We start from the raw sequence: 14438 nt of genomic DNA, 5'->3' as shown, positions 1-14438 counted from the left end.
GCCAATTCTTGTGACACTTCTTTCCCCATTTTTGTTACTTTTGTCCCATTGTTTGGGTTTTTTTTTGCCACGTTTTCAACACTTTTCACCTATTTTAGCTACCGTTTGGCATTAACCCCTTAAAGCCTTTTATGTTACCTCTATCTAATCAATATAATCATAAATTACTAAAAAAAAACAACTTCTGAATACAATCTGAAAAATGATAAAAATGCCCTCAAGTGGATTATCAGTCACCAAAAACACCTAACTGATCAAATGAGATACAAAAAAATATATATGTTAAATTTTATGGAAATTTGAAAATTTTTGGATTTCAGTTGAAAGTGAAATAAACACTTCAGTTCCAAAAAATTAGAATTTATTTTTTCAGGCTTTAAAGGGTTAAATATCACTTGTTTCCTCTTTTTTTTGCCAATTTTTGCAACTTCTTTTAGCCACTTTTATCCCATTTTTGCCCCTTTTCACCATTTTTTGCCCATTTAAGCTACCTTTTGCCATTAAATACCACTTGTTTCCTATTTTTAATTTTTTCGCCTTATTTTGCCACTCTTGAGTGCTTTAGCTTATTTTAGTCACTTTTCTCTCATTTTTATGCCATTTTTATGACACCTTTGGACCATTTTTGCTACCTATAACTTATTTTTATTGCTACTTTAAGCCATTTTTGCCTCATTTTACTGCTTAGATTGTGGCTCTTGCAAAGGTATATTTTAACAATTTGGCTCTTTGGTTGAGTAACACTGCGCTAGGCCATGATAAACACAAATTTCAGGATGCCAGAAAATAAAATCGGAGAAACTGAGACTCTTGGGGAAATGACGTTAATTATTGAAGAATTGTTGAAAAAAGGGGGAAAGAAAATAGGTAAAAGTGGCAAGAATGGGTTAAAAAACTATAGAAAATTGCATAAATGGGTTAAAAAAAAGGCAAAAAAGTGACAATTATTGGGGAACATTGTAAAAAGAAGTGGTAAAAAGAGCAAAAAACAATACAAATACAGGTTAAAAGTTGGAAAATGGGTAATAAAGTTGCAAAAATGTGCAACAAATGTCATGAATTGGTTTGAAAAAGTGACCAAAATCGATGAAAGAAAATTGAAGTTTTTGAAGATGTACTTTTAACTCAAAAGGGAGTTAAATGCAGCAAAAACTGGACAAAAAGCAGCTGAAAAAGATGTTGCAGAAATAGGCATAAAGAGTTTAAAGTGGTAAAACAAAAAGTGACAGAAATGGGTAAAAAAAAAAAAAAAGCCAAAAACAAAACAAAAGTGTCAAAAAAAGTTTTTAAAAAAGTGGCAAAAGTAGACAATGTGACTTGAGTACACAAAAAGTTGCGAAAAGACGTTGCAGAAACGGGCATAAAAGGGTTTCAAGTGGTTAAAAAATTGGCCAAAAAGTCAGAAAGGTGGGCAAAAATTGCAAATATGGGAAAAAAGTGGTTAAAAAAAGTGTCAGAAATAGGTGAAAATGGGCAAGATGAGATAAAAGTGGTAGAAAATGTGACAAAAAGGTGCTAAAATGGGTTGAATGCACAAAAACTGGCAACAAATGACAAAGAATGGTAAAAAGCAGCAGAGAGGGCAAAAAGAGTGAACAGCTGAGTCAGCGGTTTCAGAGGGGTGTTTAGTGAAGCCATATATGTCCCAGAAACTGCCGGCGGTCTGTGAGCGTATCACTGGGGATGAAAAGGCCCTAAAACCAGGTCGAGGCACATCAGGCCCTCTAATGAATCCTTACATGCCTTAAACCTCTGCACACGACTGTGCTTGTTTTTAATTACACATACATGAAATGCATGATGGCTGCCATGAGTCTCTGCATCAGTTTGGTGCGTTGGTGGTGCACCACCTTATAAATTAACATGTTGAATCACCTGGAGATGGCCCACACAGGCTGTACTGACGGGGTCTGCAGGGCCCAGCACATTACCCAGCCAAAGTAATAAACAAATGAAGACTCATGACCTCTGCTACACTCAGAAATCAGAAGCCTGTCTCCCCCCTCTCTGCCTCCAGGTGACTTGGTGCTGCTGACCAAGGCCGTGCATCTACTGGAGGGTCAGCGAGTCGTCCTCAGCACCGACATCCTGCTGGCGTCAGACTCTTCAGATCGTCCTGAGGAGCTGGTCTACACCGTGTCTGTCCCGCCTAGACATGGCCTCGTCCACGCCGTCCATCAGCCCGGCGTCCCGCTGCTCTCCTTCACACAGATGGACGTGGCCGCACATCGGGTGTGTTACACCCACGACAACAGCCACGACGCCGAGATGGACACCTTTAGGTGAGAAAACACGGGCACAACACATGGAGGTCAAGGTTGAATCACCGTCCTGCAGCTGGATCATACTAAGATAATCTTTAAAATCTGAAGAGCTCACTGGTAAAAGAAAACGGAGAGTTTTGGCCAAAGTTTTTCTGAATGTGATCCTCTCTCTCATCCACACATTTTCTGTCTTTTCTTAAGTATTTACAAATTACAGGCTTTGTAATCAATTCTAGCTAAATGCATATATTCATTTTTTGGATAGGCTCAGTAGGTGGAGATATGTTTGTATGCTTAGCAGATTCTCCAAGATGCATTGATCTGCGGTCGCCATTTGAAGCTCAAATTTAAGGAAAAAGATGCAAAGAATACGCTGATGACTGTAGGCGCTACTCTGGCACAGACAGAGCTGATCCACCACAGAGCAGACGTCTGCAGAAAAAGAGGAAAAATACAGTAAATAAACAACCAACATGTATTTAAAGATGAAATTAAATACGTGCTCCAAACCAAACAGCAGCTGCATGCTGGTGTTTAGCAGCTGTGCTCTTCTTTGGCCAGCTCAGCGTCATGAAGCTGTTTTGCATCACAGCATGAAATTCTGCACACATCAGGAGAATAAATGGCAAATAATCAGCCTCTGAATGTGAGACGGGGACGTTTGTGCACTAAAAAGTATCACACACAACATTTGGCCGATGAGAGGCGTCAGGAGACGAGAGGCTGCGGTATGTTTATCTGCTTTTCAGCCAAATTGGCAGCAGCAGAGTTTTTTAAGAGGAGGGAGGAGAAGGGGGAGGCGGTGCAGACCCCGGGTTTGTCACCCAGACCTCTGCTGCCCCGACCGGCTGGTTATCTGGCTCGATGAGGAGCGACCAGATCGCAGCCAAGAGTCCAGAGGAGGATGGAACGAGGACGGACAGAAATAGAAGCTTAGAGTAGACGGGCCGTCCCAGGAACTTTTTCTGAAAGGACTAGAAGTTTCTCTAGAAGACTATTATTGCCTTCTCCTTTATTTTAGTAGATAATGTCCCTAGAAATGCATTCAGATAAAAAAACTTTAAGGATATAAGAGTTAAACTATGGTTTAAATGAACATGGATCTTGGATCATGGATCTTATTTTAATAGTAGACAAAGATAACCAGAGCAGATACAAAAGTCCATTTTTAAATGTTGATTTCATTTATTAAGAGTAAATCCATCCAAACCTGCCTGGCTTATGTAAAAAAGTCTTCAACCCCTAAACCTAATAACTAGGTGTTTGTGATAACTGTGGAGGAATGTTGTCCCATTCTTCTTTGCAGGATTGTTGTCATTCAGCCACATTGGAGGGTTTTCCAGCATGAATGGCCTGTTTAAGGTCATGCCACAGCATCTCAGTCAGATCTAAGTCCAGACTCTGGCTAGACCACTCCAGAACCTTCATTTAGTCTTTAGTCCATTCAGAGGTGGACTTGCTGGTGTGTTTGAGATCATTGTTCTGCTCCATAACCCATGTGGTCTTGATCTTGATGTCATGAACTGATGGACGGACATTCTCCTTCAGGATTTCCTGCTTGAGAGCAGAATTCATGGTTCTAGTGGTCCAGGTCCTGGTCCAGACCATCACACAACCACCACCATGTCTGACTGTTGGTACGATGGAATGTCATCTTTTGAAAATGATGTCATCCTTTGAAGATGACGTCATCCTTTGAAGATGACATCATCCTTTGAAGATGACACCATCCTTTGAAGATGATGTCATCCTTTGAAGATGATGTCATCTTTTGAAGATGACGCCATCCTTTGAAGAAGATGACGCCATCCTTTGAAGATGATGTCATCTTTTGAAGATGATGCCATCCTTTGAAGAAGATGTCATCCTTTGAAGATGATGTCATCCTTTGAAGATGATGTCATCTTTTGAAGATGACGCCATCCTTTGAAGAAGATGACTCCATCCTTTGAAGATGATGTCATCTTTTGAAGATGACGCCATCCTTTGAAGAAGATGTCATCCTTTGAAGATGACGTCATCCTTTGAAGATGATGTCATCTTTTGAAGATGACGCCATCCTTTGAAGAAGATGACTCCATCCTTTGAAGATGATGTCATCTTTTGAAGATGATGCCATCCTTTGAAGAAGATGTCATCCTTTGAAGATGACGTCATCCTTTGAAGATGATGTCATCTTTTGAAGATGACGCCATCCTTTGAAGAAGATGACTCCATCCTTTGAAGATGATGTCATCTTTTGAAGATGACGCCATCCTTTGAAGAAGATGACTCCATCCTTTGAAGATGATGTCATCTTTTGAAGATGATGCCATCCTTTGAAGAAGATGTCATCCTTTGAAGATGACATCATCCTTTGAAGAAGATGTCATCCTTTGAAGATGACGCCATCCTTTGAAGATGACATCATCCTTTGAAGATGATGTCATCCTTTGAAGACTTGAAGGCTTGAAGGATGACATCATCAAAGGAAAATGATGGAATGTTCCATTGTGAGGGCTTTTTCCCCTTCTTTGCCAAATAGTTGGCCACAGTTGATTTTTTTTTCTAAAAATGGGTGAAACTGTGGAGGGTTACGGTTCCAGAAAGTTCCTCTTCTGTCTGGTCAGTCCTCAGAATATTTCCCAGAAGTCTTAGAGATCATCGGGATGTTTTTAGTCAAATGTGAGATGAGCCTTTGTGTTCTTTTTGCTCAGCAGTGGTTTTGACCTTTGAACTCTCCCGTGATGCCATTGTTGCCCAGTCTCTTTCTGATTGTTGGATCATGAACTCTGACCTTAACTGAGTCAGTGAGGCCTGCCGGTCTTTAGATGTGGCTCTGGGTTCTTCTGGGACCTCCTGGATGAGTCGTCCATGTTCTCTTGGAGTCATGTTGGGAGGCCAGCCACTCCTGGGAAAGTTCACCACTGTTCACAGTTTTCCCTATTGGTGGATAATGGTTCTCAGCATGGTTGTCTGGAGTCCCAAAGCCTTAGAAATGTCTCTGTAATCCTTTCAGACTGATAGATGTCAGTGACTTTGTTTCTTTTCTGTTCTTGAATTTCTTCAGATGGTTCCATGATACGTTGGGGATCTTTTAGCCTGCTTCACTGTCAGATAGGTTCTAGTTAAGGGGTTTCTGGATCCAACAGGTCTGGCAGTAATCAGGGCTGGGTATGGATAGTCAAAATGAACTCAGCATTACTGAAAATTTGGTTAATCACAGTTAATTCAGGATTTAATAAGGGGGGAATGACTCTTTCACTTACGGCTGGGTAGGTTTGGACGGCTATTTACTTTAATAAATGAAATCATCACGTAAAAACTGGCTTTTGTACTACCCAAGTTATCTTTGTCTAATAATAAAAATAGTTTGATCTGACGGATTTAAGTGTGACAGATATTTAAAAAATAAGGAATCAGGAAGGGGAAACTACTTTTCCACAGCTCTGATTTGGGTTTTTGTTGTGTTGCGATGACAGCAGATGATAAATGGGCATTATTAGGAGAATAACAACAGCGCTGGATGGAGTAGTGGCCACAGACGGCCATCCCTGGGCAAATATGGCCGACATCGGAGCCAGATGTTACACCGGGACCTTCCCCTGCTCGTGTGTGAGCGTGGCGGCCGGTGTGCTGAGGCCCGGGGCGGTTTATCAGCTGCAGGGCTGAGAGGCAGATTGTGTTGGCAATGAGGAACAAGAGACACAGGCGCATTTATCAGGCCCACCGCTCTGTCTGTGATGATCTGATGAGGCTATGAATGGAAAAGCCTGTTTGGTGAATGATCGTGACTGTCAGAAATCCTCTATAGATAGTCACGAGATTAATGACCAATCATGTGATCAATTATTGTTAAACCAGGGTACCTGAGAAGGTCAGGGATCTACCTGGACTCTGGTTTGAGTGTTAAACCTAAAGATAACAAAGGCCAGCATTTTGAACAAAGTGTTTGCAAATATTTGGGCCATCTTCAAACCTTACAGCCAGAGATACACAAACCCCAATTCCAAATTAGTTGGGACATTGTGTGAAATGTGAATAAAACAGAAAACAGTGATCTTCAAATCTATTTCAACCTTAAATCAACTCAATACGAAACACAAACTAACTAATGTTCAAACTGATACACTTTTGATATACTGGAATTTGATCCCTGTAAATATTCCAAAAAAGATGGGACAGAGCATGTTTACTACTGTTTTCCATTACCTTTTATTCTAACAACACTGAGGACTGAAGACATTCCCTGTTGAAGTGTTAAAAGTGGATTTTTTCCCATTCTTGTTAAATTTAGACTCATGTTACAAGTTTTAGGCATGTAGGGTGCAACAGATTTATCACAAGGCCTGATGTGCCACCACCCGGAGCCGGAGAGGAAGTGAGGGAAGTCAAGGTCAAGATCGACGGCATCTCTTTTGCCTCAGCCTTTTCACCCCTGGCGATAAACTGCCAGATTCCACTAGCTGTTTTCAGGACCTTGGGACATCCACAGCACAACAGGGACTCCAGCAAACCCTACTACCTGCCTAGGCAGTACCCTTTACGATGGGTTCCCAAATTTTTCAGCCCGTGACGACCCCCCAAAAAAAACAGCATCAGAGATCGGGAATGATGATGCCATCAGTTGAAGATGATTTCATCCTTTGAAAACGAAGTCATCCTTTAAAGATTACGCCAACCTTTGAAGATGATGTCATCCTTTGAAGTTGATGTCATCTTTTGAAGATGATGTCATCCTTTGAAGATGATGTCAATCTTTGAAGATGATGTCATCCTTTGAAGATGATGTCATCCTTTGAAGATGACATCATCCTTTGAAGATGATGTCATCCTTTGAAGATGATGTCATCCTTTGAAGTTGATGTCATCCTTTGATGTTGATGTCATCCTTTGAAAACGATGTCATCCTTTGAAAACGATGTCATCCTTTAAAGATGATGTTAACCTTTGAAGATGACACCATCCTTTGAAGATGATGTCATCCTTTGAAGATAATGTCAATATTTGAAGATGATGCCATCCTTTGAAGATGATATTAACCTTTGAAGATGATGCCATCTTTTTAAGACAATGTCATCCTTTGAAGACTTGAAGGCTTCAGAGACGGCATCAGAGATAGGGGACCCCCATTCTTCCTTGAGGGGGTTAAAGCGCACAGTAGCAAAAAGCATCATGTACAAAACTTGCATTTCAGTTATTTTTTAGGGACTGAGGACAAAGAAAAGCTCACTTAAGAATTTAGAAAAACTCAGTATGGTCCCTTTATCACACAGAAACCCAGTGGACAGGCTTTGATTCTGATCGGGACATAAATGGACACAGCAAAGCAAATCAACAACACATAAGCAGAGACATCAGGACATCAAATGTAGCTTTCAGTCAATGTACATGAAACTCTCCCTACAGCTGTTTCTGCCCTGGTCAGAGCCTCTTACTTGTGAACTCTGTGTGTGATAAGAGTCTGGTGTCCAACTACGTCCAAAAATAAGCAGAGGTTGGTCCTTCAGTGTGCCTTTCATGGTTCCAGCAAGTTAAAAGTCTTGTGGTATCAAGATTAAGCTTTAGGGGGAGAACAGAGCTTGTATCGTCCATGTGAGGCAGGAGAGCAGTTGCATGCCTTTCTTTGAATACTGGTGGGTTTTATGCAGCATTCCTGTCCAGACGATGTTGAAGGAAGGAAGAAAACTCTTTGTACTTGACGGGCCATTGGCTGACTGCCCCAAAGTACAGGTGAAGCTGGGGCCACAAGGAAGGAGTTTTTTCTTGCTTTTTGCCACCTTTTCCCTATTTTTACCACTTTTATCCCATTTTTGCCCTTTTTCACCATTTTTGACACTTTTTGCCCATTAAAGCTACCTTTTGCCAATAAATACCCCTATTTCCTATTTTTTGCCCATTTTTGACACTTCTTTTTGACACTTTTATCCCATATTTGCCCTTTTTTTAAACCATTTTCATGCCACTTTTTGTCCAAATAAGCTACTTTTTGCCGTTAAAAACCCCTTTTTTCATATTTTTTGCCCATTCTTGCAACTTCTTTTTGCCACTTTTTCCCATTTTTGCCACTTTTATCCCATTTTTGCCCTTTTTAAACAATTTTCATGCCACTTTTTGTCCAAATAAGCTACCTTTTGCCATTAAATACCCCTTTTTTTCATATTTTTTGTGCATTCTTGAAACTTCTTTTTGCCACGTTTATCCCATTTTTGCCCCTTTTTTTCCAAAGGGGTTAGCTACCTTTTGCCATTAAATACCACTTGTTTCCTATTTTTTGCCCATTTTTGCCACTCTTGACTGCTTTTCCCATTTTAGTCCCTTTTCACTCATTTTTTGACCCGTTTATGCCAATTTTGGACCATTTTTTGCCACCTGTAATGAATTTATTTGTCACTTCTCACACATATTTTCTACTTTCTGACCCCTTTTCCACTTTTTCTCCCCATTTTTAGCCCTTTTTCCCCATCTTTGCTGCATTTTGACCATTTTTCCCACCTTTAACCTAATTTTTTTTTTTGCTACTTCAAGCTGTTTTTTGCCACTTTTCACCAGTTAGATTGTGGCTCTTGCAAAGGTATTTATCAACAGTTTGGCTCTTTGGTTGAGTAACACTGAACTAGATGCTCCTTTTCCCCTTTAACCCAGAGGATTTAAAGGCCATCAATTCCTTCCAAAGAAATCAGACCACAGCACACTTTTCTCCTTTTTCTTATACTATTTAACCTTTATTCTATTAAATGTAATGTGCTTTTTCTCATGATATAACCTCTTTATTCACAAAATATTGTTTTCATCTCTAAAGTGGCCTAGTACTTTGACATTTCTATTATTTTGTTTAAGGCCTTTATCTGCCTCTTATGTCTTTTTATCTGTAATTTTGTTTGTTTTCTTTTCACATTTCCTTGTGAAAAATGGAAAAAGTGTCCTGGATGGATGCGTTGATATTTTCTTTGATTTATTTAATTTCTATAATTATGTTCCATAAATAATTGCTGATTTAAACCCAAGGACTTAAGGATTTCTAACAGAAGTTTGTCTTTCTGTCATGGTTTTTTTCTCCTCTCAGTTTTGTTGTCACAAACGGCGACTCGTCCCGCAGCGGTACCCTCCACTTCACCATCGAGCACGGGGACCGCATCCCGCCGACCCTCCACCGTAACACGGGTCTGCAGCTGCAGGACGGCTTCACGCAGACCGTCACAGCCGAGCAGCTGCAGCTGACCGATCCCGACACCGCCACCGCCAGCCTGAGCTTCATCATCACACAGCCGCCACGTTACGGTAAACTACTGCTGGGAGGCATCCCTCTGTCACCGCCGCTTAGATTCACCCAGACGGACGTGGACGAGATGAAGGTGGCGTACCGACATGATGCGAGAAGTCCCGCAGAGATCGACAGGTTTTACTTCCTGCCGACAGACGGGAGCAACAAAGGATACCTGGAGTTTGGACAGCTGAGGGAGGAGCCGGCGGTTTTTAACATCCAGGTGAGAAAAACACGGCAAGCTGAGTGAAAAACAGCAAGAAAAAAAAACTACAAGAGAAAACAAGACGGAGACAAGAATAAGATGCCAAAAAAATTCATAAAGACACACAGAGAGAAAAATCAGCCACAGAAAAATGAAGTAGTGTGCATCAAGAAGAAAAACAAATACAGAAAAGCACAGAGCAAAATAAGCACCAAGACAAAAACTAACCAAGAGAAAAATGCACAAAAAATACGAGGAAATGAACATGTTTAGAGAAAACAGTGAGCAGGGAGAAAAATGCACAGCTAAGAGGAAAATGCATCAAGAGAAAAAAGACAGAAACGTGCAAAAACCAAAGAGGGAAAAATCGAAAAAACATGCAAAGAAAATGTGCTGAGAGGAAAAGGTGCTGAGAGAAAAGGACTGAAAGAAACCATGCCAGGAAAGAAATACAGACTGGGAATAAAAATGACAGAAAAACAAGCTGAAAGTAAATGTGCGGAGAGAAATATGCTGAAAAACGTGCAGAATGAGAAAATGCTGAGAAACTGTGCAGAAATAAACACCCTGAGGAAAAAATACACAGAGAAGAAGAAAACTGACAGAGAGAAAAAGTGGCTGAAACTCATGAAAAAGGGCAAAAGTGGGATAAAAGAGGGAAAAATAGTCAAAATGTGACTGAAGAAGTGGTAAAAAATATGCTAAAAGCAGCAGAAATGGGTTAAATGTGGCAAAAAATGGGGACATAGGGGCACAATAGGCATACAATGGAGAAAACTGGGTAAAAAATGGCAAATATGGGTGCGAAGTCACATAAAATTGAGTTACAGGTGGTCAAAAGTGGCAAAAAATGAGTGAAAAGTGGCAAAAAGAACTGTTAAAAGGTGGGAAAATGGGGTAAAAGTGGCATTTGATGGAAAAAGCAGCTGAAATGGGCGAAAAATTGCAAAGAAGCAGGACGAAAGTGGCGAAAACTGATGAAAAGAGGCAAAGTGGGTTAAAAGTGGCAAAATTGGTCGAAAAGTTGCTTAAAGAAGTGGTGAAAATGGGCTAAAAACAGCGGAAATTGATTAAAAGTGGCAAAGGTTGACACTAAGCCAGCGGCACAAGCGTGGGGAACAGAGTCCATATTGAGCTTTTTCTTTTTTTAATCCTGTAGATTTCATCTCTACCAGTCATCTATACAGATGTTTTATTTCACTTTGTGCTGCAAGTAAATTGTAGTTTACCACAGATATTGAAAAATCTTTTTTATTATTTTTTTTCTTCAAAAGGAGAAAATAAGTTGAGAAAACAACCAAAGTTTAGTCATTAATTTATTATAGAGAAATGGAGTAAAACAAAAAATATAACAGATGTCATCTTAGGGCTTCCGTACATCATTCCTTTTCAGCCCTATATTTTTCCAAGCATGCTTTCCCGTTCCTCTGAAAACAGCTCCATGACCCAATTTTGGGTCCAACCCACCTGTTGAGAACCGCTGGTTCAGTGATAATGTTGCAGACATGACGGCCTGTTTCCCTGCTGCAGGCTAGAGAACTGTGGAGGGTTAATCTCAGAGCTTTTTCTTCCTCTAGGAGCCCTAAAACTACAAACTCAGGCCCTGATTTAAAGCAGAGTTATTCCATTAATAGAGCCTCAGAGGCTGCGCTCAAAGCGGTGGTGGGAGGAGTCGTTGCTGGCGTGTTGTTGTTGTCTGCCTCTCATGTGGACGGCTGACGCTCACAGATAAATATTTGAAGGTGAGCAGAGACGTCCCTACGCTCCCTCCCGTCACATGTTACCTGCTCAGAAACACAAACCATGCAGCCAGGTGGCTAACGCGCTGGCCGGGCCGACCGTCCCGGGGCTCTGAGAGACCAAGGTCTGTCTGTGATTGGACGATGTGTTTGGTGCTGTGTTTGTGAGGAAGGCTGTAGTTTTAACTGTGTGAGTATTCGAACATCTTCATGAATATTTGACACAAACACATTCACCACTGAGGAGGTCCAACAGAGGGTTTTAGTCTCTGATGAAACAAGAAGAGACAGGAAACGGATCATTTCTGCTTCAGACTCAAATGTAAAACACTGACATGGTGGAAGCATCTTTAAAAGCATTTTCTAAATAAAAATCTGGTTCCAACGTTTAAAAGAGCTCCAGAATTACTCCAGGGGATGTTCTATAAACCCGTCACCAAGACCAGATGGACTACAGAAGAACTGATTGGACTGTGATCAGGAATGGATCCACACTAAGAACACCACACTTGTGGACCTGGACCTGTCTGTGTGGTGGATCTTGATCCACTCCAAGTTCAGTCCAGGCCTTTTAAAGCTCCCCTATGTTCTGGAATCTGCTGTCTGGCATCTGAAGGCTGAGCTCATCTCTGTTGGTTGGTCTACTTTTCTTACCATGAGTGAACTTTCCAAGACTCTGCTCCGATACCGCTTCTGAGAACAGCCTGGCCTTTCAGCAGTGACCTTCTGTGGCTTACCCACCATCAATATGCTGTGACAGAGCCCTATCTGAGCAGCTTACCCTCTCATTAATGACCCACTGGGGCTTACCCTCCTTCAAATTAGTGTGACACAGCACTATCAGAGCAGCTTACCCTCTCATTAATGACCTTCTGTGGCTTACCCTCCTTGAATATTCCTTCAGCACTCTGAGAGCAGCCTTCCCTTTCACCTCTTTGTGAAGTCATGACAACGATTTTCATGGACTATAGTCAGGTCGGCAGTCTTCCACATGGTTGTTGTGTGAACTGAACCAGAGTGTAAGAAATAACTGACAAAAACTAAGACTTTTCCCTCACATCGTTATATTTTGGGATAGTGGAGTGTTGTTTTTTGTGAGCTGTAAGCCTTAATCATTAAGATGAAAACAAAAAAGTCTTGGGATACTGGGAGTATATGAAAATTTAACTTTTTGAATTAAGTTTTATTCAAAAATGTGTTGCTTTTTTTAACCTCTATGAGCTTTTTAACTGCTGCTCAGTGAAAGTCCAGTGTTGGTTTAAGAAGAAGAGCTTGGCGGTTATTCTGTGGAAGTTTTGGTAGAAATCAGACCTAGTATTTGGGGTTTGGGTCAAATCGATGCATAAAATAATGACCTTTGACCTCCAACATCCAATCAGTCCACCCTTCAGTCCAAACATATGTTTGAGATTTATAAATGGTTAATTATTTTTATTTTTCAGCATCAGTTTGTCTTCTTTCATGTATTCCTTTATTCTTGGAATTTCTGAGCTACAAGAGAAACAGATTATAACACATGACAAGAGCAACATCCAGTGGAGAAACACTGAACTGCACCTTCTAGTTTTGTCTCAGAAATAGATCTAGAACCCTCTCCTGCTGTGAAGAATGAGAAATCTGCTTGTTCATTGTTTGTTTTTGTTATTATTATATTTCTGTGTTTTTCTGTTTCTTTATCAGCAGCTCTTTCTTTATGTTTTTCTGCAGAAATGTAAATTAATCTTGGCATGAAAAATCACATGAATAAAATAGGAAAAAATTCAAGCAAAAACTTTAATCAAATTGTAAAATAACCCTCCAAAAGCTTTAAGAATTTAAAATTATCTGTGGTTTTGAGAATAGAAATTTTTAATATAATATAAATTTCGCATTGACATAAGTATCCAGACCCTTTACTCAGTACTTATTGAAACTCCTTTGGCAGTAATTTCAGCCTCCAGTCGTTTTGAATATGACCCAACAAGTTCTGCATTCCTGGATTGGAGGATTTTAAAATCTCAATAGACCAGACAAACTAATTTAAGCTTCATGGTATGTTCAGGTGCAGCAGGTTGATCGGACGCCTCCCGGTCTGACCACCAAGAGGAGCCCAAGCACCGTGGTAGACCTGGGTGGCGGTCGTTACGGCGTCTTCATCACCTCCAAACACCTGCAGGCCTCGGACCCTGACAGCCCCACAGAGGAGCTGGAGTTCTCCATCACCAGACCGCCTCACTTCGGCTACCTGGAGAACGCCGTCACAGGTGAGCTGAGTTTTACCTCACCACTAATCCAGGATGTTCGTGTGAGAATAGATTATTCTTATCCAACTCTCACTGTTCTCCCAGGAGCCTATGTTAAAGGTCGTTTCACGCAGCGAGACGTGGACCAGCGTGCTGTCGTGTTCGTCCTCCCCGCTGACATGGAGGTGACGGCCGACAGCTTCGAGTTTCGCCTCATCGACCCGGCAGGGAACACGGCGCTGCCTGAGATGTGGGTTTGTAGAAAGACCACGGTGATGCACAAAGACAGAAAACAGTAGATATCGTGGCAGGGTCCTGGATTAGTCAGGCTGCTTTCAGGATGTTAGAAGAAGCTGAACACCAGTTAACATGGTCACACATTAAACCGTTACACTGGTGGAGCATTTAAAGCCACTCTCGTTCGTGCATCAAGTTTGTTTACCTATATTTTTGTGAGTGCTGTCAAACATTTCATAAACCTGCTGCATGTCTCTTATTCTTTTCCTCCTGCTGATTCACAACCAACAGGCATGCAATACTGTTCTTTAGCTCTCAGCCCTCCTCCACCCCAGCATCCCCCTGTTACTCCAGCAGGGGGATTAAGATGCTTTTTGATTGTAAAATAAATCTGGAAGGATAGATCAGGTCGGAGCCTGGAGGCCAACTACAAGACATCTGGGTTTTTGACCTCTTCTGGTGCCTGTCATATTGAACTTACTGAGTGTCTCCTGCAGACTGGACCTGTCCTGGTCAAGGGTCGAGTTG

The 14438-nt window shown here is 41.2% G+C and overlaps 1 protein-coding gene across 3 annotated transcripts in view; it reads left to right on the top strand.

Moving 5' to 3' along the window:
• frem1b (Fras1 related extracellular matrix 1b) overlaps positions 1–14438 on the top strand; it is a 77608-nt gene that overhangs the window by 51462 nt on the left and 11708 nt on the right. For all 3 annotated transcript variants that reach the window (XM_041790536.1, XM_041790537.1, XM_041790539.1), the window contains 5 exons: positions 2018–2282; positions 9310–9730; positions 13493–13694; positions 13779–13923; positions 14408–14438. The exon at positions 14408–14438 is cut by the window's right edge and continues 99 nt beyond it. In XM_041790536.1, the coding sequence (XP_041646470.1) occupies positions 2018–2282; positions 9310–9730; positions 13493–13694; positions 13779–13923; positions 14408–14438 (1064 nt within the window). The remainder of the gene's footprint in view (positions 1–2017; positions 2283–9309; positions 9731–13492; positions 13695–13778; positions 13924–14407) is intronic.

Source organism: Cheilinus undulatus, linkage group 7 (genome assembly GCF_018320785.1).
Source record: "Cheilinus undulatus linkage group 7, ASM1832078v1, whole genome shotgun sequence".
Classification (NCBI taxonomy): domain Eukaryota; kingdom Metazoa; phylum Chordata; class Actinopteri; order Labriformes; family Labridae; genus Cheilinus; species Cheilinus undulatus.
Note: the sequence above shows the minus strand (reverse complement) of the source record. Positions and strands in the feature narration are given on the sequence as shown.